Genomic DNA, 25,772 nt, shown 5'->3' with positions numbered 1-25,772 from the left:
CCCCACTACCAAAAATGCCAGTGAAAGAGAGAAGATGTAACTGTTTTCTCTTCACGACAGGGCTCTGGGATTCAATTGAGTGAATGGCTTTCCACGAAGAAGGGTCCCTCCCAAAATACAGGCTGGGTGTGTGGAGAGAAAAGAAGGACCAGAGGAAGTTCCAGCCCCAGGTCCCTGGAAAACTGCAAGTTCAGATTTCTCTCTCATTCCTCCAGCCTTCCACGTCTAAACTGTCCCAGAGTCTCAGCACAGACCACCCAGCTCCCAGGCAGAAAGGCGCACCAGAAACACTCTACTTGAGCCTCTGGGTTCTCTTAGTCACATCAGGGATATCTGCAGATGGTTCCCCTTTAAAATCTCTCCCATCTAAGAATGAGCCCTCCCAAGCTTTTTGGGATTTGAATGACATGCTGAAGATGTCCCTTCCCTCTCTCCACCCCTCTCCCTGCCCACAGGTCAGGGTCCAATGGGAGGAGATGGATGATAAACATATAAACACACAAAGAGAAAGGTAATGATTAATTACGATAAGAGAGAGGAGGTGCCCTCCAGTTCCTGGGAGATGGAAGAGGGAACTAATTAGATGGGCTTCAGGGAGAGCCTCCCTGGGGATGAGAAGGGACTGGCTGGTTTGGGAAAGGGGTAGAGGGCAGAGAGAACCACACTCTTCACAAGGGGAGGACACTCGTATGCCTGTGGTGACTCAAGGGAGCCCCATGTTTGAAGCCTAATGAGCAGGCAGGGGGAGGGAGTGACCAGCAGAGTTCAAAAAACTCTGCAGAGGGCCTCTTAGGGACATTAAGCAATGAGGAGGATTTTATTCTAAGTTCAGCAAGCAGGAAGCTCTTGAATGTTCAGAAGTCCATAATAGGGGATTATTATGTGTTTGAAAAGAAAAGGGGATCAAGAGAGAAGGGGGAAAATTAATTTACCAGATGGTGTGATTTAACTCTACTCCAAAACCTGGGCATAAATCACACCCTTTGTTTCCCCAAATAAGATATTGTGCACCTACGCGGACTGAACTGTCCCCCACTCCCTGCCAAATTTGCATATTGAAGCCTGACACCCCCCCCAACTCCAAAATGTGGTGGTATTGGGACATGGGGGCCTTTGAGAGATCATTAGGTTTAGATGAGGACATGGGGTGGAGTCCTCATAAGAAGAGACAGAGAGCTTGGCGACTGTCTGTCCACCATCAGGAACACAGCAAGAAAGTGACCACCTACATACCAGGAAGAGGACACTCGCCAGAACCTCACCATTCCAGCCCCCAGATCTCACACTTCTAGCCTCCAGAACTGGGAGAAAATAAACTTCTGTTGTTTAAGTGACCCAGTCTACGGTATTTTGCAGATTAATACAGTACCACTTTTCATCAGCACCATAGCTGACTTGTTAAAAATACAAATTATAATTCCTACTTTCCAAGAACCATACCCAAGCTTATGGAATACCTGAGAATCTGGCTCCTGGGAACCGAACCATGTCAGTACCATGTCTTCAAATCAAGCCAGAGATGTTCCAAGTCAGGATGAGGATGCTGCCTATAGGACCAGCATGGCCATCAGAAGCAAGTCCATGGAACCCTCCAGAACCTTAGCTCCATGAGCTGGCTGCACGCGGAGAAGCCCACTCCATTCCCAAAGACACCTACATCATTCATTATATACTCCTTGTGGATCAGCATTAACCCATGCTGTCCCCGCAGCACCTCTCTGGGCTGAAGAACATTTTTGTTGGACAATTTCTGTGTATTTAGGAAGCTCTCTCTACCACGGTAGGGCTCCACCTTCTCTGTTCACTAAAAACCTCAATACCGGTTAATCCATCAAGGCGGATTAAGGGAGGGGGAAAAAATCCATGAGATCATACTGGAAGGCTGCAGAGGGAAGAATGTTAACAGGAGGAGAGTGTTATAAAACACAAAGCCATATTTTTCCCAAGAGTTCAACCAGATACTCTCCATTATTATTTAATTCTCTGAAGAGAGGGAAAACATTCTTTGCTTTTCAGTGCAGAACTTTAAATAATGAAACATTGCTAAACAAACAAACAGAGGAAAGCCCAGTGAAGCTATTCATTAAACAACCCCGGTGTACAAAAAGGAGCATGGCTGCTAACAGTTCAGCTCCCCCGAGGACCGACATTTGTCTTAGACCCCAAATTAAACACATCACAACTTCACAGCAAAAGTATGTTTTCCAATGGGATTTAAGTAGAGTCCAATTAAACAAATCTCTAGCAATATCAGGAGCAAAGCCTCAAGGGAGAGCATATTTCTACTGTGAAACATTCTCATTGGAAATTACATTCACAAAAGGTCATCTAGAAACATCCATAGCAAGAGATGGGGAGGAGAGGCAGGAAGCAAGGCAAAGGGACACACAGGGAGCCTGGGCCAACAATCCTGGGTGCATGTCACCTGCTTTGAATGAAAGCCCCATGCCCAAACAGCTTTTATGACACTGTTTTTTAAATATGCCCTGGAGGTCAAAGGCTGTAGCTTAGGGAATTCAGGAAGTGGTAGGGGAAGAGATCAAGTGTCAACATCAAAATCGGAATTGTTTTACAGAACCCATGTTTTCAGTTCGCGAAAAGCATAGCAACAAGTTCCTCAAGTCACCAAGCTGAATTCTATATTTGGCAAGAATAACGAAGCAAGCCTGAGCGCTTAACGATCAACGGCCAGAGAGAGCAGGCATGAGATCCCCTCACAGCAGATTGTACCCAGCCTGCCCCTGGCCCACAGTCAGACCCTGAGGGAGGGAGGGCTGAGCTCAGAAGGGTGGGCCCAAAGCCAGGGGAGGCCTCAGGGCACAGCGAGAGACAGGAGGTCACACCAGATCAAAAGCTAGCAGATCTAGGTCCACTTTGTGGACCACCTTCTGAAATTAAGGAGAAATTCACTAAGAGACAAGTGAATCTCTGAGGAGGGGGCTGGGATGATATACCATGGTGATGGACTTGAGGCTAAGTGGAGGGCCAACCAAGTCGTGGTCAGTTCAACTTGGGACATGTGCAGTGAAGAGCTGGCTTGAGATGCTCCCCACATCTGGCACTGTCACACCACCCCGCCACGTCCCCTGGAAGGCCACGTCAATGCCCCACATTGCTCAGGGTGACAGAAGTCCCAACGGGCCAGCACTTGAAACACAAGATCCAGGGATCCTGGGTTCTAGCCTGGGACCTCTGCTGCCACTTCTATGAAATCAGGAGTTTCTCCAATTGGGATTCTGCACTCCCAGTGCTAGCACTCAGTAACTTAACACGGCTTTGCTAAACCGGCTCAGGGTGGACAGTGGCCAAGAACGAGGGAGAAGCCATCTTTCGGTGCTGAGGCCTGGGTGGTCAGCCTCCCACTTCAGGGGCCCAAGCACTTGCTGCTCTCCCTTCCTGGAACCGTCTCCCCCTTGTTCGTCACGTGGGTGGTTCAGACCTAGGATCAGACGCGGTCTCCTCCCGAGGGTCTGCCCGACACCCAGTCTACAGCGAACCCGCTCCGAACCCGCTCGGGTCAGTCCTTTGTTTTGTACCATCAAGTCTCAGGGTTTATTGTCCTTAGGGCGGTTACCACAATCGGAAATTACTTGTCATTTCTTAACTTGTGTATTGTGATTATTCAACTGGCGAGCCCCACCCCCGCCTGCCAACCCCACCCAAGAATGTCCATATGCTGTTTGTCTTTGGGGAAACTGAGCCCAACAGTTCACCGTGCTGAGGCCTGAGCTTTCTTCAGGACGTTCTAGCGGAGGGATGTTGGCCAGGCTGCTTAACCCTCTTGTACTCTAATTTCATCATTTGTAAAGTGGGACAAATAATAGTGCCAATGGGCAACAACAGAGTTATTGCAAGAACTGAGTAAGCTAATGCTGGTAGTTATTAACAGAAATTATAAAGCTATTTACTATCCGGCACCCAGAGTAATACCCGATTTGTACAGGGGCTCATGAAATATTTCCAGATTATGTGACCTTTGGAATGAGATGGGAAAAGGCCAGTTAATTGACAAACACCTATTATGCGTGGTTCAGCATAATGTTAGGGACTTGAGAGATTAAAAATATATATATGTATTCATATATTCTCTGAGGATAAATCTAATGAGACAGAAGGAAGGATGAAGTCACATTGGAGGAAGCTTAACAGAAGGACTGGTGGAAATCTTTTAAGAACCTACCAAGGGGGCACCTGGGTGGCTCAGTCAGTTAAGCATCTGCCTTCAGCTCAAGTCATGATCCCAGGGTCCTGGGATCGAGCTCCACGTTGGGCTCCCTGCTCCGTGGGGTGGGGGGTGGGGAGTCTGCTTCTTCCTGTCCCTCTGCCCTTCCCCCTGCTCATGCTCTCTCTCTCTCAAATAAATAAATAATATCTTTTTAAAAAATTGTTAACTAGGGGCGCCTGGGTGGCTCAATGGGTTAAAGCCTCTACCTTCGGCTCAGGTCATGTTCCCAAGGTCCTGGGATCAAGCCCCACATCGGGCTCTCTGCTCGCCGGGGAGCCTGCTTCCCTCTCTCTCTCTCTCTGCCTTCCTCTCTGCCTGCTTGTGATCTCTGTCTGTCAGATAAATAAATAAAAATCTTTAAAAAAATTTTTTTAATAATTTTTTTTAATAAAAAAAAAAAAGAACCGTCCAACTGTGACTCACGGAAGGCAGGTGCAGGGCCGAACAGGTGAGGTCAGTACAAGGACACAGAGATCCTGGCGCTCTGCAGCTGGGAAGGAGGGCCCACAAGGCTCCCGGAGAAGCTGCAGCCTGCGGGAGGACCCGGACCTGCATGTGACAAGTAGCTATGACATGGGAGGGCTGCACCCGGTGGCTTCCACTGCTTTCTTCCCTCCCCGGACCTCCCCCTTGGACATTCTAGATGAGTGGTGAGAAGGGGAGATGGATGGAAAGAAGCCATGAGGGAGAAAAAAAAAAAGGCACGCCCAGCCTGAGAGATCTCAGGGACATGGGGGGGGGGGGGGGGCGGGGGGCAGTTCAGTTCTACACACATTTATGAAGCACTCGGTATGAGCTGGGGGGCCCGGGACTGAGTGTACAAATCCCAACGAGCTCTGGTTCAGCCTCTCTGAGCTCACTGACCTCCCAGCTGGGCACGGTGAGCAGGAACAGATAGACGATTCAGGGACAAGGTCTCCAACACACTGGGGGCTGTTTCTTCTGCCTCCCGTTGAAGGGACACAACGCAGGACCTAAAATTCAGGCATTCTGGGTTCCTCTCACCCCTCTCATTAGCTCTGCTCCTTTGGGCAAGTTACTTAATCTTAAGGTCACTTTAAAGCATGATCATATCATCAGAACTTTTTCTTCAAACACAGGAGCTTCCTCTTCCCTAAAAAAGGACTGTGACAACCCTCGCTCTCTCACAGGAGTAACATTATGTCTGCTCACGTCTCTGTAACATCGTTACATGTTACTCTGTTCCATTGCTCATGTCTCTGTAGCAACGTTTCTGTAACATTACAGTCTGTTCATAGGCAGACAAGGGGCCTCGGGAGCGCTGGTCCTCCGGAAGGGGAGAGGCTCGGGGGTCGGGGTGAGAACAGAATGCCTAGCTTTCTGTACTTCTTTAGTTGTTTCCAATGATCCAACTTCCCTCTTAGAAACTGGGACTGACTGACCAATTCCACAGTCACTGACAGTGGCAGGGATTGCTGCTCAAGGGTTAACAGTCCCCTACCTTGAAAGTGACCAGCTCTGAAGAACAAGCCTCACATAGGGACAGAATGACGAGCACCCAGGGCTGGCCCAAGTTGGAGAGAACTCAAGTCATCGTGGGTACTTCAAAAGACCTCTTTTATACCTCTAGAACCCTTTTGGTTTTATTCCTAGCTTTCACTGGTAAAGGAATTTTCCCTCGTAATCACCTCCGAGTTTAAGTTTGTCTTTTCTTAGAAACGTGCTTTCGAGGGCCACCCCAAGATGCCCTTGCAGGACTCCACTTTCTAGGAGTTGGTGACCTAAGAGGCCTTGCAGGACAAGGGCCAGGCCTGAGTAGGAACAGAAGGGCAATGGTTAGTAGAACCACAGGCAAAAGACAGTATCTATTTTAAGCAAGGAAGGAGAAACCAAACAAAAATAAATCAATAAAGCACACAGGATCATGGTTTAAAAATGCAAACGAAAGTCTCCAAAGAAAAGACAACAATTGATTTGAACACAGTGTTTATGAGATGTAATGGAACCACAAAAGTATGGTTCTAGAGGCGCCTGGGTGGCTCAGTCAGTTAAGCGTCTGCCTTTGGCTCAGGTCATGATCCTGGAGTCCCAGGAAGCCGCACACTGGGCTCCCTGCTCCTCAGGGATTCTGCTTCTCCCTCTGCCCCACACTCTGCTTGTGCTCTCTCTCCCTCCCTCTCTCTCTCTCTTTTGATCTCAAGTAAATAAATACAATCTTTACACCAAAAAAAGTATGGTTCTAGCAATGAAAAGTATTAAAAAATAACCTACAAAAATACTCCTTACCCACAGCATCACCCCTTATCGGTTTCCTATAAGGAACTCCACCCCTGATCAATATTTACGAATGCGGGGCTGGCGTGTCATTTCCATATGCCATCACCATCACGCAGTGCTGTCTGCGGAATGAAGACACCGAGCAGACCCTAAGGGTTGCAGGCCAGGAACTACTGGCTGTGGTGGCATCAGAGACTTCCCCATCTCCAGGCTGAGCCTAGTGGTCAAAAGCATTGACTGGTGGTTAATGACTCAAAGGCTGAGTCATTTTACACGTCTGGAATTGAACTAGCCATTGTCGCCCATGATATGGGGTTAGGGAAACAAGCAAGTCCTTCATTTTCCCAATCACCGTGCCCCTAAAATATATATCCAGATGAAAGGCGTGTTCTCCCGTAAGGCCGCAGTACAATCCTGACCCTAACAACACGGAGTCAGCACAGACTCCACAAGTGAAGGCCACAGTCCCCAACAAACTGTCCTCACTTCAGGTGCCAGCGCCAAGTTCAGGAGTCCCAGGCCATCCACACTTCTGACCCGTGGGCTAAAATTCTGGGATTCCCACACCCCCTCAGTTTGGATAATTCACTACAGTGACTCTTAAATTCAGGAAAATGCCATACTTACTCTTAGAGTTTTATTACAAAGGATACAAATCAGAACCAGGCAAAAGAGGAGACCAAGAGAGGGAGGTCTGGGAAGGTCCTAAACACAGAGTTTCCATGCCCCGAGGACCCCCATCACCCAGCACATCAACATATTCATTAATCAGGAAGTGGAACTGAGCTCTCATGTTCAGAGTTTTTACTGGGGTTTCATCACAGAGGCATGGCTGAGTGAACCGTTTGGTCATGTGACTGAACTCAATATCCAGCCCTTCTTTCTTACCAGGAGGAGGTCTGGGTAATAGTGAAGTCCCCATCCTCTAATCACATTGTTTGTCTTCCTGATGGCCCACCCTTATTCTGAATCATCTCATTAGCCTGAACTATCTTACTAGCCTAAGCTATCTTATTAGCATAAGCTCGGGTGTGATTAGAGGTTATGACCCAGGAACCAAGGACAAAAGCCGGACAAATTCTCTGTCATACAGTTCAGCAGTGGGGAAGGGTGAGAGCTCCAGAGTCAGATGGCTCTGAATCCGGCTTTCTGCTGTGTGACTTTGGGCAATTTACCAAACCTCTCTCAGCTTCAGTGTCCTCATCTGAAAAGTAGATCTGGATAATAATACTGTTATTACTATATATAGATCAGCACCATGTAACAAATTTTTTTTTCTAGTAGCTGCATTTATAAAAGTAAAAAGCAACCGATAAAATTAACATTAATAATATATTTTACTTACCTCAACATTCCCCCAATAGTATCATTTCAACATGCAATCAATGTTAAACCATTTTTTTTTTTTTTTTAGAGAGATGGAGAGAGAGAGGTAGGGGAGGGGCAGAGGGAGAGGGAGAGAAGAACCTTAAGCAGGCTCCATGGGCACAGAGCCCAACATGAGACTCAGTCTCACAACCCTGAGATCATGACTCTGAGCCAAAATCAAGAGTCAGACACTTACCAAGTGTGCCACCCAGGCACGCCCATGTTAAAACAATTATCAGTGAAATATAGTACATTCTTCTTTTACACAAAGTCTTTAAAATCTAGCACGTATTTTACAAATGTGACATGTTTCCATTCAGACTAGCCCCATTTCAAAGGCTCATGGGCCCCCTGTGAGTCCTGGCTACCATATTGGATAGCGTAGAGATCATTGGAGAGCTTAGATAGCTTAGATAGAGGGCTGTTATTTGCACTAAATGAGTTGGAGCTCAGTGCCATACCATCCCTGTTTAAAATGTGAACTGAGATATGTGCGCAGAGGCAGTGGCAAATGACTAAAACCCACGCTACGCCGCGTCAGTCAGCTCCACAGAACGTAAAATAGACCCCCTCTTCTCAGGAAAAGAACCACTTTGACTTGGAGTAGAGAGGCTCTTGGATAGTTAATCCACAGCATGCTTTTTTATTCCCATGCTCCCACATCTCCCTAACGTAGGTTTCAAACCGGCAAAATCAAGGGACTGCAGGCAATAGCTTTCAATGGGAAAAGATGCCCCAAAGCACAGAGCAGCCTGATGAGGAAGGGCGAGTAAGTAGCTGTGAATGGCTGGGGGAGAGGGGGAGGGGAGAGGGTGGGAGAAAACCAGAGGGAGGAGTTTAGGCTCCTGGAGTCACTAGGAGCCCCTCCTCACCCCAGGCCACCTCCCAGAGTCACCACCCTGCCACCAGCTAGTATACCAAACCAGTCACCCACTCTGCACTCCCTGGAGAAAGTTCTGCACTATAAAATCAGAAAAATATCACTAGTAGGGGACAGATTTCAAGGTAGATATTTAGGCAGCTCTGCAGGATCTGATTCTCAGGTCCCAGAACATTCTCAAAGGTTCTTTTTTTTTTTTTGAAACTTTGCAGATATTAATATGGAAGTGCTGTCTCTTTTAATGGTGGCGCCCCACATTCAGCTGTGGATCCCAACTCCTGCAAGGGAGAGCTGCCCAACACCCTGACATTCATCTAATTCATTCAATTCTCACTGGAGTTGGGGTGGGGGAAGTGCCAGTCACCCTCAAGGTAAGAATAAAGAGATCCACCTAATAAGGGCAGACGAATGCACTTTTACATAATATGCAAGATTAATTATAATAAATGCAATCCAATTCACATACCTTATCAAGGAAGACAAGCTAATTATCTGTCAGAGAATTAGCTCCTATTTAAAGGGCATTTTACCTCAATTTGGCAAAAAGAACTAATGGGAATTGTCTCTCCGATCTGATGTATTCTTTTGACTGCATTTGCTTAAACACTCAGAAGACTTCAACACTGCCCTAAAACCCCAGGGTTTAAGAAGGAGGGAAGGGGGGAACCCAGAAACACATATTAGTCAGCATCTCACAAAGTCCAACTCTTTCTGCTGTTATTGTAATGATGTCCCTTTTGGAGTATCTTATCAGCAGCATGAAACTAGGGGTGACTCATATTTACAAAACGAGGGGGTGTTGACCCTGCTAGACCGTCCACTTCCACAATGGCTTCTGTTTCTTAATAGTGCTGAGTGGTATCTCCACACTTCCTCACTCCGCCCATCAAAGCAGAAGCCCAAGACTTACCGACACATGCTTTATTCAGGGATGCGTGCTGCACACACAGCTGAGATGCCTGTGGAGACCTACGCTTGAGGACAAAGAATTCCCTAACAATTAGTAACTTTCCTGGGTAGTTGGTTCTTGTATTCTGGAGAGAAAGGCAGGAATGCACAATATAAAGCCAAGGTAGCTGGCCCTACCCTCTATTCCTCAAGGTGGAGGTAGGGGTGGGCGTGGGGGTGGGGAGGGTGGTGAGGAAGATTCCAGAAGGGACTCCCTCAAGAGGCTTCTCTTATAAAATCAAAAACTTGGAAATAATCTGATCGTCATTGATAGGCAGATTCGTTAAGTAAAATGTGAGAACCCACAAAATAAGACATGTCATAACATTCAAAGAAAATCTGCTGGTGATGAGGGAAGCAAAACTACATGCAATATAAAGTGAAAATGAATTTCAGTTTCCATATGAGAAACTCCGCAAACTATGCACATATATGGGTAAAGAATGAAGAGAATATGTAAAAATGAAACCAGGCCAGGCAGGGGGATGAGTATATCATCTGTTTTCTCCTTTCTAAAATTTTCTTGATATTCCAACAATGGGTATGTAACTGAGTCTTTGCTGAGACTTAATTTTATAAGATTTCCTCACAGAGTCTATAATTTTCCAGTATGGCACTGATTCAGAAAAAAGTACGGATGTACTTAGCAATCCACCCCACTGGGTTTTTCCAAACCTTTAAACCCAAATCCACCAAGCGTCAAGGAGTTGTTTCTATTTATATTGTACCAGGGGCAATGTCAATTCATTTTTCTGAATTAGATCACTCATGTATCCCCCGGACATAAATAGACAATGATGAATTATTCTTGTGGCTCTTTCAGATTATAATTATGGGACATTTTTAATAAATGCTAGTCGTTATGTGTCCGGCATTGTTCAAAGCATTGGGTGCAGGTGTTATCTCATTTAATCCTCAATTAATCCCACGAGGAAAGTATCCCTATCCTCCCCATTTCAAGGATAAGAAAACCGAGGTACACCAAATTTAGTGCGCTCAAGTTCATGCTTCTAACAAGCAGCAAACTCAGAATTTAAACTCAGCAGTCTGGCTCTAGAATCCGTGTGGTTAACCTCCCTGCTATACTTGGTGTGCTGGGAGGGATTTAAGTTCTGAAGAAGAGTGATGACAAGGACAAATCCACAGACCGCCGCACTGAGAAATCACGTACTAAGCTCACCACAAAGAAAAAGGGAATAAAAACGTGGAGTGATCCGGCCAAACATGGGGACCCCTAAGAGTCTCTTATCTGATTACAATTCAGATACAAACCGAAGGATTACACTTCCACTGGGGTTAAAACAAATTCTTGAACCAAGAGCAAGGAAACATGAATCCTGTGCTAGTTCTGCTACGCGCTACTTCGATGCTTTTCAGTAAGTCATCAGTGTCCACATCTGTAAAATGGGACCGTTGGAACACATACTCAATAATTCTGCTGCTTCTGGCCCAGGTTCCCAGGGGTCTGTTCGGCCAGCCTTCGAGGGTGTCAGTTAGGCTTTTTCTAGGGTCCATCCCTGCCATGCACCCTGATGATCTGAGCTGTACTTGCAGGCTTAGGCTATAGAAGAGAAGAAGAAAAATAAGAAAGGAAAAGAAAGCAGAAGAGAAAAATAATAAAAAGTAAATAGTTTAAGATCTCTGTTCACTTATCCCAGAGAACTGACTCTCTCAAAGGATAATGATAACCCTATTAGAAATTCCTTCCTCACACAATTCGGGGTGGGGGGATCTACAGCTAACATTATTATCCACACTAACAGAATGGATGATGACTGCAAAGCAATCAAACATCTTTGAGTATCGGAGTCTGCGGGAGGTCATCACATATCATCTCACACCATACCTCATATCACATATTCCACCATACATTCTGAATCTAACTTTGTACCTATCTTTTTTCTGACTCATCTAATTCCCCCTCTAGAAAGTAAATAGATTAATATGTGCAGAAGGAACATCACCCCCATATCCACAGGCTACTAGGAGAATGCACCCAAAGGTTCTCTTATATTGAAAACGCACCAAGCAGAAGCATAACAGTGCTGGGCCCAGGCTCTAATGGCTGAATGACCTTGGACAAGGGCCTGGACCTCTTGGAGTCTCAGTCACTCCTGTATAAGCTAGAGTGTTATCATGAGATATAAAGCTTCGAGCACCGAGTCTGGTATATATAACAAACATTTCATTAATGTTAGAGCTAATTACTGCAGTCTTCAAAGTTTCTTTATTCAGTCTGTTACTCCTTAAAAGCCTCTGCCATCACCAAAGTTTGAAGTTGCCAAAAGCTGAGATATAATTCAGAGCGAGGTCACAGAGAAGACAGCTCTTCTCTGAGGACACAGAGTGGGCCAATTTTCTAAGCAGGGGCATTCCCAGTGGAGGGTAAACAAGAAAACGGAGGGGATGGGGGAGATAATATAACTTAGGACACCTCAGAGATAAAGCACACTTACAGCAACCATAAGAAATGAGATCTAGAGCTCACTTATTTATGAATAAGCATGCAGCCAGCTTGGAAGGAACTTGGGCCTCAACATCCTAAGAACCGGGGTTCCACTCTCATTCACCAACTCACTGGTTAATAACGTGGAAGAAAATATTGAATCTGTTCCTCAAATTCTGCATCCGTGAAACCAGGGATCTACAACCTCTTTCACGAAGCTGCACTGAGACCAAAATAAGACACAGATTATGACAGTCCGATGCCCAACTTCCCAAACTATCTGGAAAATAATTTTTTTTAATTTCAGGGATGACAGGTTGGCCAGACCCAGAGTAGTTACGTGTGACTAAATGGTGTTCTGCTGTCAGATGAAAATATCACTTCATGAGAACCATAAAACCCTTCTTCTAAAGTCTTATCATAAAAATGTGCTATTTTTGTAAGACCAGAAATACAAGACCCAAGAAAATGCCCCCTAGCCCTTCATGGAAGCCCCCCTTAGAAGTCTGTGTCTAGACTTAACTATTTTAAGAGGGAAGCAGACGCTCCAATAGCTAATGACAGTAACTCGCCGTCTTGAACATTAGAACCCAGGACCAAGTCCAGGACCTGGAAGGCCCTGCCACCCCGAGGGGCTCCGCCATCGTCACCCTGTTCTATTTCCCCTACTTCACTGCCTCTCCCCTGCCCCGCCCCCCACCTGGTTTTCTTGCCGCTTGCCAGCAGCAACAGCTGGCAACGTTTAGCCCGGGGGTTGTGGACCTTGGGGCCCTGATTCAAACTATGTGGGATGAGTCCTTCCATAGAAGAACTATAAAGGAAACTGGAGAGCGACGACCTGCCAAAGCGGTGACTGCCTCTTCGCCTGCAGACACCAGCTAAGATCAGCCGAGCTCCTGGTACAACCTGAGAAGTTTATGCGCTACAAAGAGGACACCAGCCAGGGACAACCCTTGGGTCAGGCATTTTTATCTATGTCTCTGGTTGAGAAACTGGGCAACAGATGCCCAATGGGAGTCCCATCTGGAAGGCGAGACAAAGAAACTGAAACCCTCTGGTGGAGCCCTGAGGAAGTATGGCCTTGTTTTGTTTTCCATGAAACTCGAGTCTTAGAAGGCAGAAAAAAGACGATGAGGTCTTCACTGAAAGTAAAACCTTAAAGGCAATAAAGATAATTTGAGGAATCCACAACCCCTTTGCTCCCTGTTAGTGATCTTGCACTTTGCCAGAAGCAGTGCCTGGGGTAACATCCTTTATCTTCTATGAAAGAACTGGGCTACAGAGCTCATTTCCCGACCCAAGAGCAGAAGCTCCAGGTTCCCTTTCCTTCGCATTACACATGAAAAAGGGGGTCTTGCTGGGGTAGAGGAGTGGAGATATGTATGTGTGTGTGCGTGTGTGTGTGTGTATGTGTGTGTAATATATATATATGTATATATATGTATATACATGTGTGTGTTATATATATATGTATATATATGTATGTATATATGTATATATATGTGTGTGTTATATATATATGTATGTATATGTATGTATATATGTATATATATGTGTGTGTGTGTGTATATATATATCTCCCCACACCTTTAAGTAATAACAGATGAAACAGACACAAGCTAGGAAGAAAAAGGAAGCTATTATCTTCCTCTTGGCTGATGGATGAAAACGTCTCAGAGTCAGACCTCATAATTAGAAAATACACATCAACGTCAACATAAAATGTGTATTTCTAAATGTATGGTAAAATTCGTGTTTTGATTCACACTCATCATTTTCTCTTCCCTCCAACTTTTCCGAATTAGTAAACGCCAGACAATATGAGTGTAGTGGAGTATAGAGTATATGGAAATGCAGCCAGTGAAACTTTGCCCAAGAGGGACCCACATGGTTTAGGGGAAATAACGCAGGCTTTGAGACGGCAGACTGGTGTTTTTATCCCAGCCCTGTCTCCTAGAGTGGTTTTTAATTGTACTTGCAAACTTTTTTTTTTCTTTTTCTTGAGCAGGCTAAAACCTTGTCTTTGAAATATCATTTACAATGCTTGTTTGCTTAGTATGCCCTCTTTTCATAGATAGCAAGCAGGAAAAAATAAACACCAGCCATGTTCCTATCAGCAACATGTCCAAAATTAGTGAGGTCCAAATTACAAAGTTCCACTCTAATGCACAAAGAAGGCCTGTCAGCCCCGAGCTTCTAAAGATTTTTTATTTTATTTATTTGACAGAGAGAGATCACAAGTAGACAGAGAGGCAGGCGGGGGGGGGGGGGAGCAGGCTTCCTGCTGAGCAGAGAACCCGATGTGGGACTCGATCCCAGGACCTGAGATCATGACCTGAGCCGAAGGCAGCGGCTTAACCCACTGAGCCACCCAGGTGCCCCAGCCCCGAGCTTCTAAAGCAGAGAGAGAACATGTATTCCCTTTTCCATTAAAAACCTACAATTAAAAAAAAATCATTTCCCTTTGGATCAAGTCTTTGGGAAGAAATTCTATTGGCCCATGAAGATGCGCTTAGAAAAAGCCAGACTTTATCTTGCACGAGACAAAGAAAGGAATGCCAAATGTCTCACAAACATGTACTTCCCAGAAGAATGACAACCCTGAAGATGAACTCCTCCTTGAATAAGGTTGTGTAGGACAAGAGGATGAAGAATACAAACAGGTACATGATCTCCAAGGTAGAAAGATCTGGAATACCAGCCTGGGCTGGGTATGCTCTCACCAAAGCATTAAGATTGTAAGGGTTCTGGGGACAGAGGCCCCAGCCTGAAAACTAGTGCCCAGCATGCAGAAGGCATTCAGTAGTATTTGCTGAACAAATGAATGAGCCTCCTCCTTGCACAGGCTGTACCTCCATGGAGACCAACATATCAAAAAGTCCCTAGAACCCTGAGATTCTTTGGTACAAGGGTGCATTTTGATATGTGTGTTCCAGCTCATTATTAAACCATTAAGTTCCCCCAGAAGACAAGTTTGAATCTATGTTAATATTTGTCCTGTATTTCCAGGACCCAGGCAAGTATCAGGACCATGAGTTGCTGCTTTCAAAAGAGCTTAGACTTAGGTCCCTATAGTTCTGGACTGAAATCTCAAAATTTAACAAAAAGGGTATCAATACTAAAAATTATTAAGTATATTATTTCATATTTGTATGGTCACATTAGATACTGTTATCATCAGATAATCACACACACACTCTATCGACCTGGCAAGACCTATTTTAGCACTAAGGACCCAGGCTCTAAAATTAATCATGCATGTGACCTTGGGCAAGTTAAATCTCTCTAGGCCCATTTCAGTAACTGCATAATGAAAAAACAGGACTAGATCAATGGTATTCAAACTTTGCTGCATGTCAGAATCACCAGGGAAGCTCTTAAAATTCTTGATGCACAGGCTGTACCCCCAGACCAATTTAATCAGACCGTCCAGAGGTAGGAACTGAGCATTGTAGGTTTTAAATCACCCCAGGGGATTCCAATGGTCAGCCTGCAGGGACAACTTTGGGACTAGGGGGCTCTAAAGTTCCTTCTTATTCTAAAAACTGAGATGTTTGAGTTCAAAGAATGTGAGAAGACCTCCCCTGGGATCAGAATTTCCATCCCTAGTGCACAGTGGATCCTTGTCTCTCTACTTGAAGTCAATTGCCTAGGCACTGCAAACTGACCCATTTTTATGCCCAAACTGCTCCCCCAGACTGGGGCAGGGAGCCTGGCTGTGGCCAACACCGAGTCTTAGGAAGCAGGGCTGGCTTGGCTTCTGGTCAAAGGCCCACCCTTAGCTTCTGAGGGTACTTGTGCCACAGGCTGTACAGAGAGTTTCTCTGCTCCCGTGATTTTGTCAACCCTCCCCGCCCTTACCCTCCTTTTTCTAATCTAAAATCATTATCTACTACTGCCAGGAAAGGAGTTTCTTGAACTTGTCCTTGACAAGCCAGATGGTTAACTTAACTGATCTGAACTGGCAAGGACAAGTGGTCGATATTAACATGCTCCCATAGTACTATGCTTGGAACAACTTGCCATCTTCTCCTCCGACCAACGTCTAACGTAAGAGGATCTGAAAGGGCACAAGGGTAGTGGAACAGGCCCAGTGCCGGCTTTACTGAGAGCTATTTATGTGCCCAGGTACCTGATTTCCGTTGTCTCAGTCCGTCCTGTGATGTGAGAATTATCCCTCTTTTACAGTGGAGAAAGAAGTGGGGCTCTGGGAGGTGACCTGAGCTCCCTAAGGACACCTACAGTTGGTCAATAGAAAAGCCTAGATTTGAACTCAAGAGTAAATGGGCTAAACCCCACTTTGCTGAGCACACAGTGAATGAGGAACAGATAGAGCAAGGACAGGGATGGGGGAGAGAGCTCACTTACATCTTTCCACTTACATTCTAATTCGGAGGCAGGATAGTATATCCAAAAGCTCAGAGTACAGGCCACTGTGAACCAGTTCAGAGAAAAGGATCGTGTCTCACTTACAGAAACGAGCAGGCCTTCCCACGGTTCCCTCCTTTTTCCTTCACACGCTGTATTGTCACAACTCAAAGCTTCGAGAACTTTTGAAAATGAAGCACACTTCCCCCTCCTTCCACCTACCCTTTTATAGTCAGACTACGGTCCTTATTCCAAAAATAAGTCAGCCTGATGAGAGGCCAGAAAAAGCGAAGCTTAATAGTTTTCCACTTTCATTATTGACTTATGGGACACTAGTTGGACAGGCTTATCATCACATTTTTACAAATTTCCCCTACAAACAAATAATTCTAGGATATGCCCAAATAACTCTGGCGTCTTGGCCCAACATGTTTTTATAATTACTTGGCACTCCAACCGTATGCTACTTAAACTAGGGAGCAGTCAACAAGTTATTTTTAGGCCATAGCAACACACACATACACACACACACACACTCTCTCTCTCCCTCTCCATTATACCTAGCTTGTCACCTATACTCCTTTGGAAGGGGAGCCCAGATTGTCTTTATACTGATGCCATCATTTCTGTTCAACCGATGGTAGTTAACAGTATGAGGCTTCAGTTAGGGAGCACTCACCATGTATGAAAACTGGTCTGGGCCCTCTGTACACATGACTTCTTCCGACTCCTAGACTAACACTGTTACATAGCTGCCGTTACATCCTCTTTTTAAAGGAGGAAATTAAGGAAGTAAGGGATGAAGCAATTTGCCCAGGGGTCCCTAGTAAGAAGGGACCAAGACTAGAATCAGACAGACTGGATCCAAAATCCTGCCTGAATTTCCCCACCATTTGCGACAAGGCGAATGTCTGGCATATTTGGATGTTAAGCAGGGGCTCAGAATAACAACACTAAGTTTGTGCCTACAGGAGGTATGTCTTTATTTCATGTATCTTTTAAAAAGTTCCTCCTGACAACCAGAGAGACAAGAGGAAGACTGTTGTTCCCCCAAGACAAACAACACAGAAAAAGACTATTTTCCTGGGGTCTCTGACTACTGAGCATAACCTTTCACACTTGGTCGTCAAACTCAGTACCGCCTCTAAGTGTTACTTCAGAATCGTTCGTGATTATGGAAGAACGTGTACTCTGCGTGGTTCATTCCTCAGGAATTATGATGGAAGGTTTTATAGTCTACAAACTGAACTCCCTGTGTTATCGTATCTTCCCTATGGATCAGCCTCCTGAAGTGATTGTCTCTCCTCCCCTGCTCCCCACTGAACACCGCTGGTGCAGCAGCAGGTCGGTGGGGGGACTGGGTCTGTCGGTCAGTCTTTGTTTCCTGACAGCACAGAGCCTGACAAGTCCACGTAGAAGAGGGAGCTACAGCCCCCCGAGGAGGCGCCCAGAGCCCTCCCACTCCGAGGGAGAGAGGCTTCTCCACAGACCTGAGAGTTTGCTAGTCACGGTGGAAATCCAAGTTTGAAAAAGTGGGCATAAGACACCGAAGTATTTAGGAGTGAAAATGTTGTCTGCACTGTACTATACAATATCCAAAGCCTTATTAATTCTAGAGCAGTATCTTTAAACCTGAAACATATCTGGCTATATTAAAATGTTGCCTGTACTGTAAAATATTTCAACAACCGAAAAAGGAAGAGAAAGTCAACAGGGCAAAAACGAACAACTCATCTGCGTGGCAGGTATATGGTGCTCTTTATCCCCCTTCTTATTTTTCTGTATATTTGAAAATTCTTATAATAAATGTTTTAAAGGCACAGAGGTCTTTAAGGAGGAGGCTGGTGGCAGTAGATTAGCCTTTTTCAACACAGGTAAACGATTATTTTCCTGAATCCGGCTTTCCCGAAAAGGAAGGGTACCTTATAAACATCGAAACAAAGATGGTGGCTCTCCTTCTGGGAGATCCAGAACCATCTAGGCTTCTTACTCAGTTTGGTTAAAAATCATACTGAAAACCAACTTGGGGTAAAATAGACTGTAATTCTCGCAAAGATTTTGCAAATCCCTAAATATTTATGCATTTGGATCATTTTCGCCAGAAGGAGTAGAAGCACTGGTCTGATGCCATTTACTCTTCAGAAGATGAGAATAAAACATGGATTCAGACACAGGTCACAGCAGGGAGGGGACTGTAAATTAGAACAGTAACTTAATCCCAGGGGCTTCTGCGCCTCTGATCAGTTTCTTCCCAACCTGACACAGCATTACTAAAATGGTAACTGAGCAGCCGCTCTACTTGACAGGCAGTACCAAAAATGGAGAACATGGCATTGAAACAGGGGGACAGAAAACTTGGAAGGGGGAGGGTAGCAACCAGTGTTTACAAGTTTACAAACATAAACCAGAGAATCAGTTGGGCCAGCCCTAAATTACCCAAGATTGTACTGAAATCTCTGAAAATAAATTAATGAGGCCTTCAAAGTTTCTACCCTTCATTCTAACTACCTTCACCACCATAGTTTCCCTGCAAAAAAAAATCACTCATTCCAAAATGGTACTGCTACCACTTCACTAAAATAAAATCTTGCATCACCTAGGGAGGGGATTAGTAAAATAAACCTCAGAAGAGAAGCCAGATCAGAATGGTCTGCTTGACCCACTCAAGAACTTGGGAAAAGTCGCTGGCCATGTCTTCTGAGAGATGCCCACCCCATTCTTCACCTCCACGGTGCTATGGTATTAACCTTTGGTATACCCTGATGAAAGGGTAGCTATGGGTATCCTAATTATGGTCACTCTCCTTTCTTTCTCATCTTGGTCCCAATTTTAAGCCATTCCCCCCAAAGAGACCAACATAATAATGATGACAATAATAAATTAAATTACCAACCCTTTTGCTCGTAAACTATTTTCAATCAAATTCCCAGATATTTGAAGGAAAAGCACCCAAAACTACAAATAATCCAACCTCTACCACCAGCGCGTCTTCCAGGTCGACCGCCGCTGTGTCTCACCAACCCGAAAATGACGAGCCCTCACCGCAGCCGCCTGGGGTGCCCAGTGGTGAGGTCAGCAGCATGTCCGGCCCCGCCCCACTGAGGCAATCTTAACTTCACTGACACTGAGGAGCAAGCCCAGGCTGCCTGGACTCTCGGCTACATCCACGGGGAAGGAACCCCACTTTCTTTGGTAGCACCAGGGAGGTTCACTTCCAAGCAATTGACAGGCCACCCCTAAACACAATAATGTCCACTGCAAACAAGAGGGTAAGATCTCCAATTCCTCCTAATCATCCGCATGTTCAAGTCCAGAGTCACTTTAATTTGTATTGTTTGATGTCTGTCCTCAAATCACGTAGACACAAAAGGCCTGCTTTTTCCTAACATCGACACTACATGAGCAAAGAGATGACCCACAAGACCACTAGTTACCCCTCTCTTTGCTCCCCAAGATAAACTATTACAAGTGAGAAATTTGTGGACTGTATTTTCTCATCCAAAAAAGACAAAACAAGCCAAAATCACAGTGAGAGAACACTAGCTGGGTACGCCAACTGGGAATCACTCAAAGTCAACCAAACAAGAACAGAAAACAATAAAATACAGAGCTACACAGAGGAAATCTGAATGTGTCTGTAACCCTAAGAAAATTCATCAACCACAACAAAAATGCCTGGGCCCTACTGAAATTCTCTGGATATGACCTCCATCATGTTCTCCTTCCCGCCAGCACCTACCAACCCTAAGAAAATGTATGCCTTTGTGGCAGTTGAGCCCAATGACAGCACGTTCAAGAAGAGCAGGAGGGTATGGGATGGTGGTTGCAGGGGGTGGGGGATTTATCAAAGTAATTCAGAACCATATTTCCAAGAGTGCTACTTAACAAAAGGCAGAGTGCATGATCGAGAAGACAAGAAGGAGAATGGCAGAGCTGTCACACAAAGACAAAACGACTGACTTACTCATCACAATGGCCTATTACATTTAAATATGCAAGGTGTTCAAAAGAACAGAGCAGTACCTCTGGTCAACACGCTTCAGGAGACTTGGTAGTGATGTGGCCCAGAAACTGTGTATCTTAGCTCAAAACACAAGAGAAGAAAAGAGAAAAGATGACCATCTCTCAGAGCCCTCAAAGGACAGAAGACACCAAAGAGAAAGAGTGGTGTGTAGTGCCCCAAATGACAACATCTGAGGGCAAAGAGCAGCGAGTCGGATAGACACGAGATGAAGACTCCCCTGCTATGTTAGGCAACACTGTGTGGAAGACGCTCAGAAAACAGTGGGTAATTATTTCTTCCTGCCCAGGCTCAGCAACACTGACATCAGAGCTATTCTGCATTCAGTGTAAGGGGCCAAGTGACCGACCACCCCATCTTGGAAGGAGCCATGATGCCAATGGTTGTCAGATGAGGCCAGAAAGAACAAAGGGTTGAGGAATATTTCATAAAAATGTCTCTGTCCCCTTGGAGCTTTGGCAGAAGAATGGATGTCATTGGTACACTTACGCTTTGGTGCCGGGTGGGGGGGGTGCTTACAGGAAAGACCTCTGCCCTTCTTGAAGGTCACTTCATAAACCATAGAAAAGCCAAGCTAGTCAGAGGCGAGAAAAAAGATTTCCTATAAAAAGCACTGGTACCTGAAGGTTTCCTGATAGTTCGCCATAGCTTCTGCTTCCTCTGGTCCATCAACTTTGGTTAAATCTGAGAGACAATAACTTTTCAACTGGATATTGACTGGAATAGAGCTACCGGAGCAGCTATGACTTGAGATACCATCTGGTGGTACACAGCCCCACTAGGAGGTGAGAGAACAGTCTCAAAGAGGTGAAATGCTCACACAGTACAAATGAGAAGCTGCATGGAGGCTAGAACCTGGGTCTTCCGGCTTCTGGTTCCATGTGACTGGTTTTTCTCACTACAGCAAAATAGTTAAGGGCAAAGAAGGGAAGACAAGAAGAAGGAAATCTATTTTGGTCTCACGTAGCCGCGGTAAGGAGAATCCTGGCACTTCTAAGACAAACCCAAAGTGAACCCAGGCTAACCAGGACTGTGCTCGGGAGGGGGACAGGGGCATTACCTTTCAACACCAGAGGTTCTTTGCCTTCTCTCTTCAGGGACTCGAGGACTATGTGAAGTGGCTGGGAGGGCATCACTCGGCTCGGCTCATTGGTATTCTCATCATAAACTATAATTTCTTTGGAAAAGATCCTCTTGAAAGAGTCCTTGCCTTCCCTACAGGAAATCAAGTCTAAGACCGTGATCTTGCCCTGCTGCAGTCTCCGCCGGCTGATCTTATCGGCACAGTTAATGTGGACAGCTCCTTGGATGTGACTCTTGTTGTACTCCATGAAGGGCCTGCAGTCAATGATGACAGGGCCCTGGCTCGGCAGGTGACTCTTGCTGCATCTGGTCATCTTCTTCGCCAAGTCATTGGGGTAGATTATTTTGATGCTGGCTAGCTGCTTGGGGGTCCCTGACATGGGGCTGCCCACCCCACCTGATGGACTTAGAGAGCCTGCATTCTCATTGTTGTTGACCATCTGGTTGGCAGGGCAGGTGGCAGAGGTTCCGATGGCGGTGGTGGCGGTGCCGGCAGCGATGGCTTGGGTCTGGGGCTGACTGTCCTTGTCGTAGGTTGCCACAGTGCAGCAGCTGGTACTGCTGCATCCACAACTCAGGGAGCGGGCAGAGCCGCTGGATGAGGGCATATACGTCAGATTCGCAGCCTTGAGGGATACGACGGTGGTGGCAATGACAGGAGGGTGGCTGTTACTGCCTGGGGCGGCAGAGCCAAGGTAGCTAGAGTCTAAACAAAGGTTGAGATCCTGAGGTCGGACGGGCCTAGACAGTGCCACTACTACCCTGTCGTCTAAAGGAGACGGAGGCATGAGGAGGCTGAAAACTGGCAACTGAAGAAGAACTCAAGACAGTCTGTAAAGAAGGGGAGGGGGAAAGAAAGAATGAAGTCACGTGACACAACAGGCAGTCCGATCCAAACCCTAGGAAAGGCCTGTGCATCCCTCTGAGCGAAGTGGTCCTAAGGGCCCTTTATCATGCCACTCTCCAAGCCTGAAACTCATTTTCAGAGATTCAAAGACGATGTCAACTTGAGGGCCCCCACCTATTTGGTGACTAAGTCTTAGGTTCCACGTATGGTCTACACAAATGTTGATGAACAACCTCTCATGGCCCGACATCGAAGTTCAGCCTCGGAGAAAGTACAAGCACAGAGAATCAGAAAAGCCGAAGACAGAAGGGAAGGCTCTTAAGAGGCATCAATTCCGGGCCTCATCTCCTGGGCAGAAGCATAGTGCGACCATCTGAGAAAGACCCACTTGTCCCCCCTTGCATAGTTTCTGCTTAATTCCTTCACCCACTGCAAAGGCGAGGGAATGACCATGAGCGCTGGCACAGCTCACCGAAATATACAGCAGCTAAATATACATCAGGGGCGGATGGCAACTTTCTGCAAATCAGAATGAAAGTATCCCCCAAGTGAATCTCTTTAACTAGGAGCTATTCTTGCTTTGCATCCCTTTGAAAAGCACAACACAGTCATATTAAAACCTCCCATGTTTCCTGTTAGTCTCTTATAAATTAATCTGCATTTCCCCTTTTGTTACAAACCAACTGTCCTGAAACAAAGCCTCAGGTCAAGAAGCCAGGTCTGGTAACCCCCCAACCTGGCAGATCCATCATCCTTTGCTCCTCTGCTGCCCACCTCAATCCCCCTCACCCCACCACACTCCTGCCTTTAAGAAAAGGACCACGTTGACTGCCCACTCCTTCAGTTCCCTAGTGGCACAGACTATGCATCCCAGAGCTTCTCTCAACGGGAGGCAGCCACTGTGTATAATGTTTCAAGCCCCCACAGAAAGACCCCTGCCCCTTGAAGAGGATGAATTCCATAGAAAGGACTTCCCAATTAGCCGGTCCCTGTTAAAGGGGGCAGTGAGGTGTTGCCCACTGGGTCCACCTCCTGTCACCTGAGAGGCCGCCTGCAAAGGAAAACAGTGTCTTCCTTCCCATAGGCACAGGGGCACTCTACAGCCCGACCCTACAGGCTCCTCTTCTATTAGACATACTCGGAGAAAAGAAACCAACCCTCATGCAAGAGTCCTCACCTAAACGAACTTTAAGAGATGTCTGGGATAATGTCATCTATCATCTGTCTACACACGACCGTCACCATTCTCTGACACAGAGCCAAAGTGTCACAGGCAGAATCCACACACGCGCGCACACTCATACACTCAGAGACATGCACCCGACACGTCCACAGATCCCCACCGACTCACGTTTCTCTCACCCACCTTTGGATGGCAGAGAAGGATTCACTCCCATTCCTCCCTCCTGTCCTTCCACCCCTTCCCTCCCCGCCCCTCCTCCCTCCCTCCCTCCCTCCCTTGCGTAGTATTTTTTTGAAGAGCAAGTACTATTCCAGAAGCTCTAACAGTTTCCCAGCTGGATCAAGCGGTGAAAGTCTTTGCTATTGTGTTATCAGGTAGGCTACGTCCCAGGATCAACAGCCCATTTCCTTTGAGAGGGACGCATAAGCGTGTTCGCGGAGACACACGCTGGGACCCCCCACCTCCACACGGAGTGCGCGGCTGGCTCGCGCTCTCTTTCTCTCTCTCTCTCTCTCTCTCTCTCTCTCTCTCTCACACACACACACACACACACACACACGCCCGGAGTATATAAAGAGATCTGCATCCCTGCAGCAGAGGGTCGGGCGTATATGTTGCCCGTGAAAGCATCCAGACTGGCCCAGGAAACCTCCCAGAGAAACACTATGCTATCCCCTCTCCCTTGCTAGTCGTCCTTCCACCTCTAGGCAGGGGCTGGAAAGAAAATTAAGTCATTAGAGAATGCTACTTCCCCACTTCTGGGCGCTTATTCCCCTTCGCAACACAGCGTACTAACAAGCCCCTGGCATTTAAAACTGCCGCAAAGCATCCCAACAAACCTCATTTTTTTCTTCTCCCCAAATCCAAGTAGACTGCAGGGAGAGTAAACGCACAGGGTAGCGTGAGCCATCAGCCGGAACCCTATAACCTCACCTGCTGTGGCTCCCCCGTGAGCATCGCATCACACACACACACACACACACACTCACTCACACTCACACTCTCACCGCCTTACACTCCCGGGCTCTCAGGAGTAGCCGCGGTGACTTCCACTTACTTCATAAATAAGTGTAGCCCTCCACCATCTGGCGCTCCGCTTCAGCTAAGGATTCGCCCATTCAGCCCCCATTCACTTGGCTTCATTGATCTCCAGCAGCAACATAGTTACTTTCTCTTTTGCTACACTGTAAATGTAAGATTCTGAGGGGGCGGGCCGGCTGCCGACCGACGGCAGGTTGGGCCAATAGAAATCCGGAGAAAGCTGACCGCTACCTCACAGCGGCCCGCGGCCAATGGACAACCTGGGGGGAGGAGCCGGAGGCGTGGCCTCGTCTCTTTAAGGAGGGTTTATCCGACGCCGCTCCGGGTCCACAGTGTTATAACACGGGCGGTGATGTCATTGGCAACCAATCAAAAACTTAAAAGGGCCAGCCGGGGCCCGCGCGGAGCAGCTGCTCTCTATTTACATGTAAACCGAACGGGCTGGATGCAGTTAACCCTTTCTGGGGCTGAAGTGTCAATGAGCCAAGCTCGCAGCTCCGGCTTAAAACTGGCTCTGTCCCTTTGCCCGGATCCCTCTGAGTCCCCCTAGCCCGGGGACAGATCGCGCTTTCCTTTTTCCTTCTTACTCGGGACGGAAGATCAAAAGTGTCGAAGTAACTTTCTAAAGGCAAGAAACAAGAACGATCGCCGTCCCCAGTGGGGAAACCGGGTTCTCCGAGTCGCTCGAGGTATTTTGACAAACCCTCACCCGAGATTCACAGACGTCGCCAAGCCTCCTGCGGTGGGACCGACGTGAGCACGCAGCCAGGGGCATCGCTTCTGCACCGGCCCGCGAGCACCCGCCACGCACTGGGGGCCAGGACCCGGGCGCAGCTGGCGAGTCGACCGGCGGGACCGGGAAAGCGAGGCCCGCCCAGGCGAGCTGCGCCCGGTGTCTTCGGACCGCCCCGCTCAGCTCCGCGCCGCCGGGAAGCGTCGGCCGCCCGCCCGCAGATGTCGCTGCCCCTCCGGCTGCCCTACTGCTACCCGACGCGGCCGTGGCGCGGCGCCCTCCGGCTCGCTTACATCTGCACCCCGGTCATGCCCCCGCTGTCCCCCGCTGTCCCCCGCTGTCCCCCGCCCGCTTCCCTGGGCTCGGCCGTGAGCACCGAGGCGGCGCTGTG

At 47.0% G+C, this 25,772-nt stretch overlaps 1 protein-coding gene across 2 annotated transcripts in view; it reads right to left on the bottom strand.

Annotated features, from left to right (window-relative positions):
* DUSP10 (dual specificity phosphatase 10) overlaps positions 1–25,481 on the bottom strand; it is a 40,383-nt gene extending 14,902 nt beyond the window's left edge. The window contains exons 1-2 of one of the 2 annotated variants that reach the window (XM_045983544.1): positions 25,358–25,481; positions 21,555–22,408 (exon numbers count right to left, since the gene is read on the bottom strand). In XM_045983544.1, coding sequence (XP_045839500.1) covers positions 21,555–22,365 — 811 coding nt within the window. In that variant the 5' untranslated portion in view covers positions 22,366–22,408; positions 25,358–25,481. Of the gene's footprint in view, positions 1–21,554; positions 22,409–24,664; positions 24,774–25,357 lie in introns of those variants that run through there. The other variant, XM_045983545.1, reaches the window with a different exon arrangement.
* Positions 25,482–25,772: the final 291 nt, after the last annotated feature.

This window comes from Meles meles, chromosome 17, assembly GCF_922984935.1.
Source record: "Meles meles chromosome 17, mMelMel3.1 paternal haplotype, whole genome shotgun sequence".
NCBI lineage: Eukaryota > Metazoa > Chordata > Mammalia > Carnivora > Mustelidae > Meles > Meles meles.
This window is presented reverse-complemented; position numbering and strand designations above follow the sequence as displayed.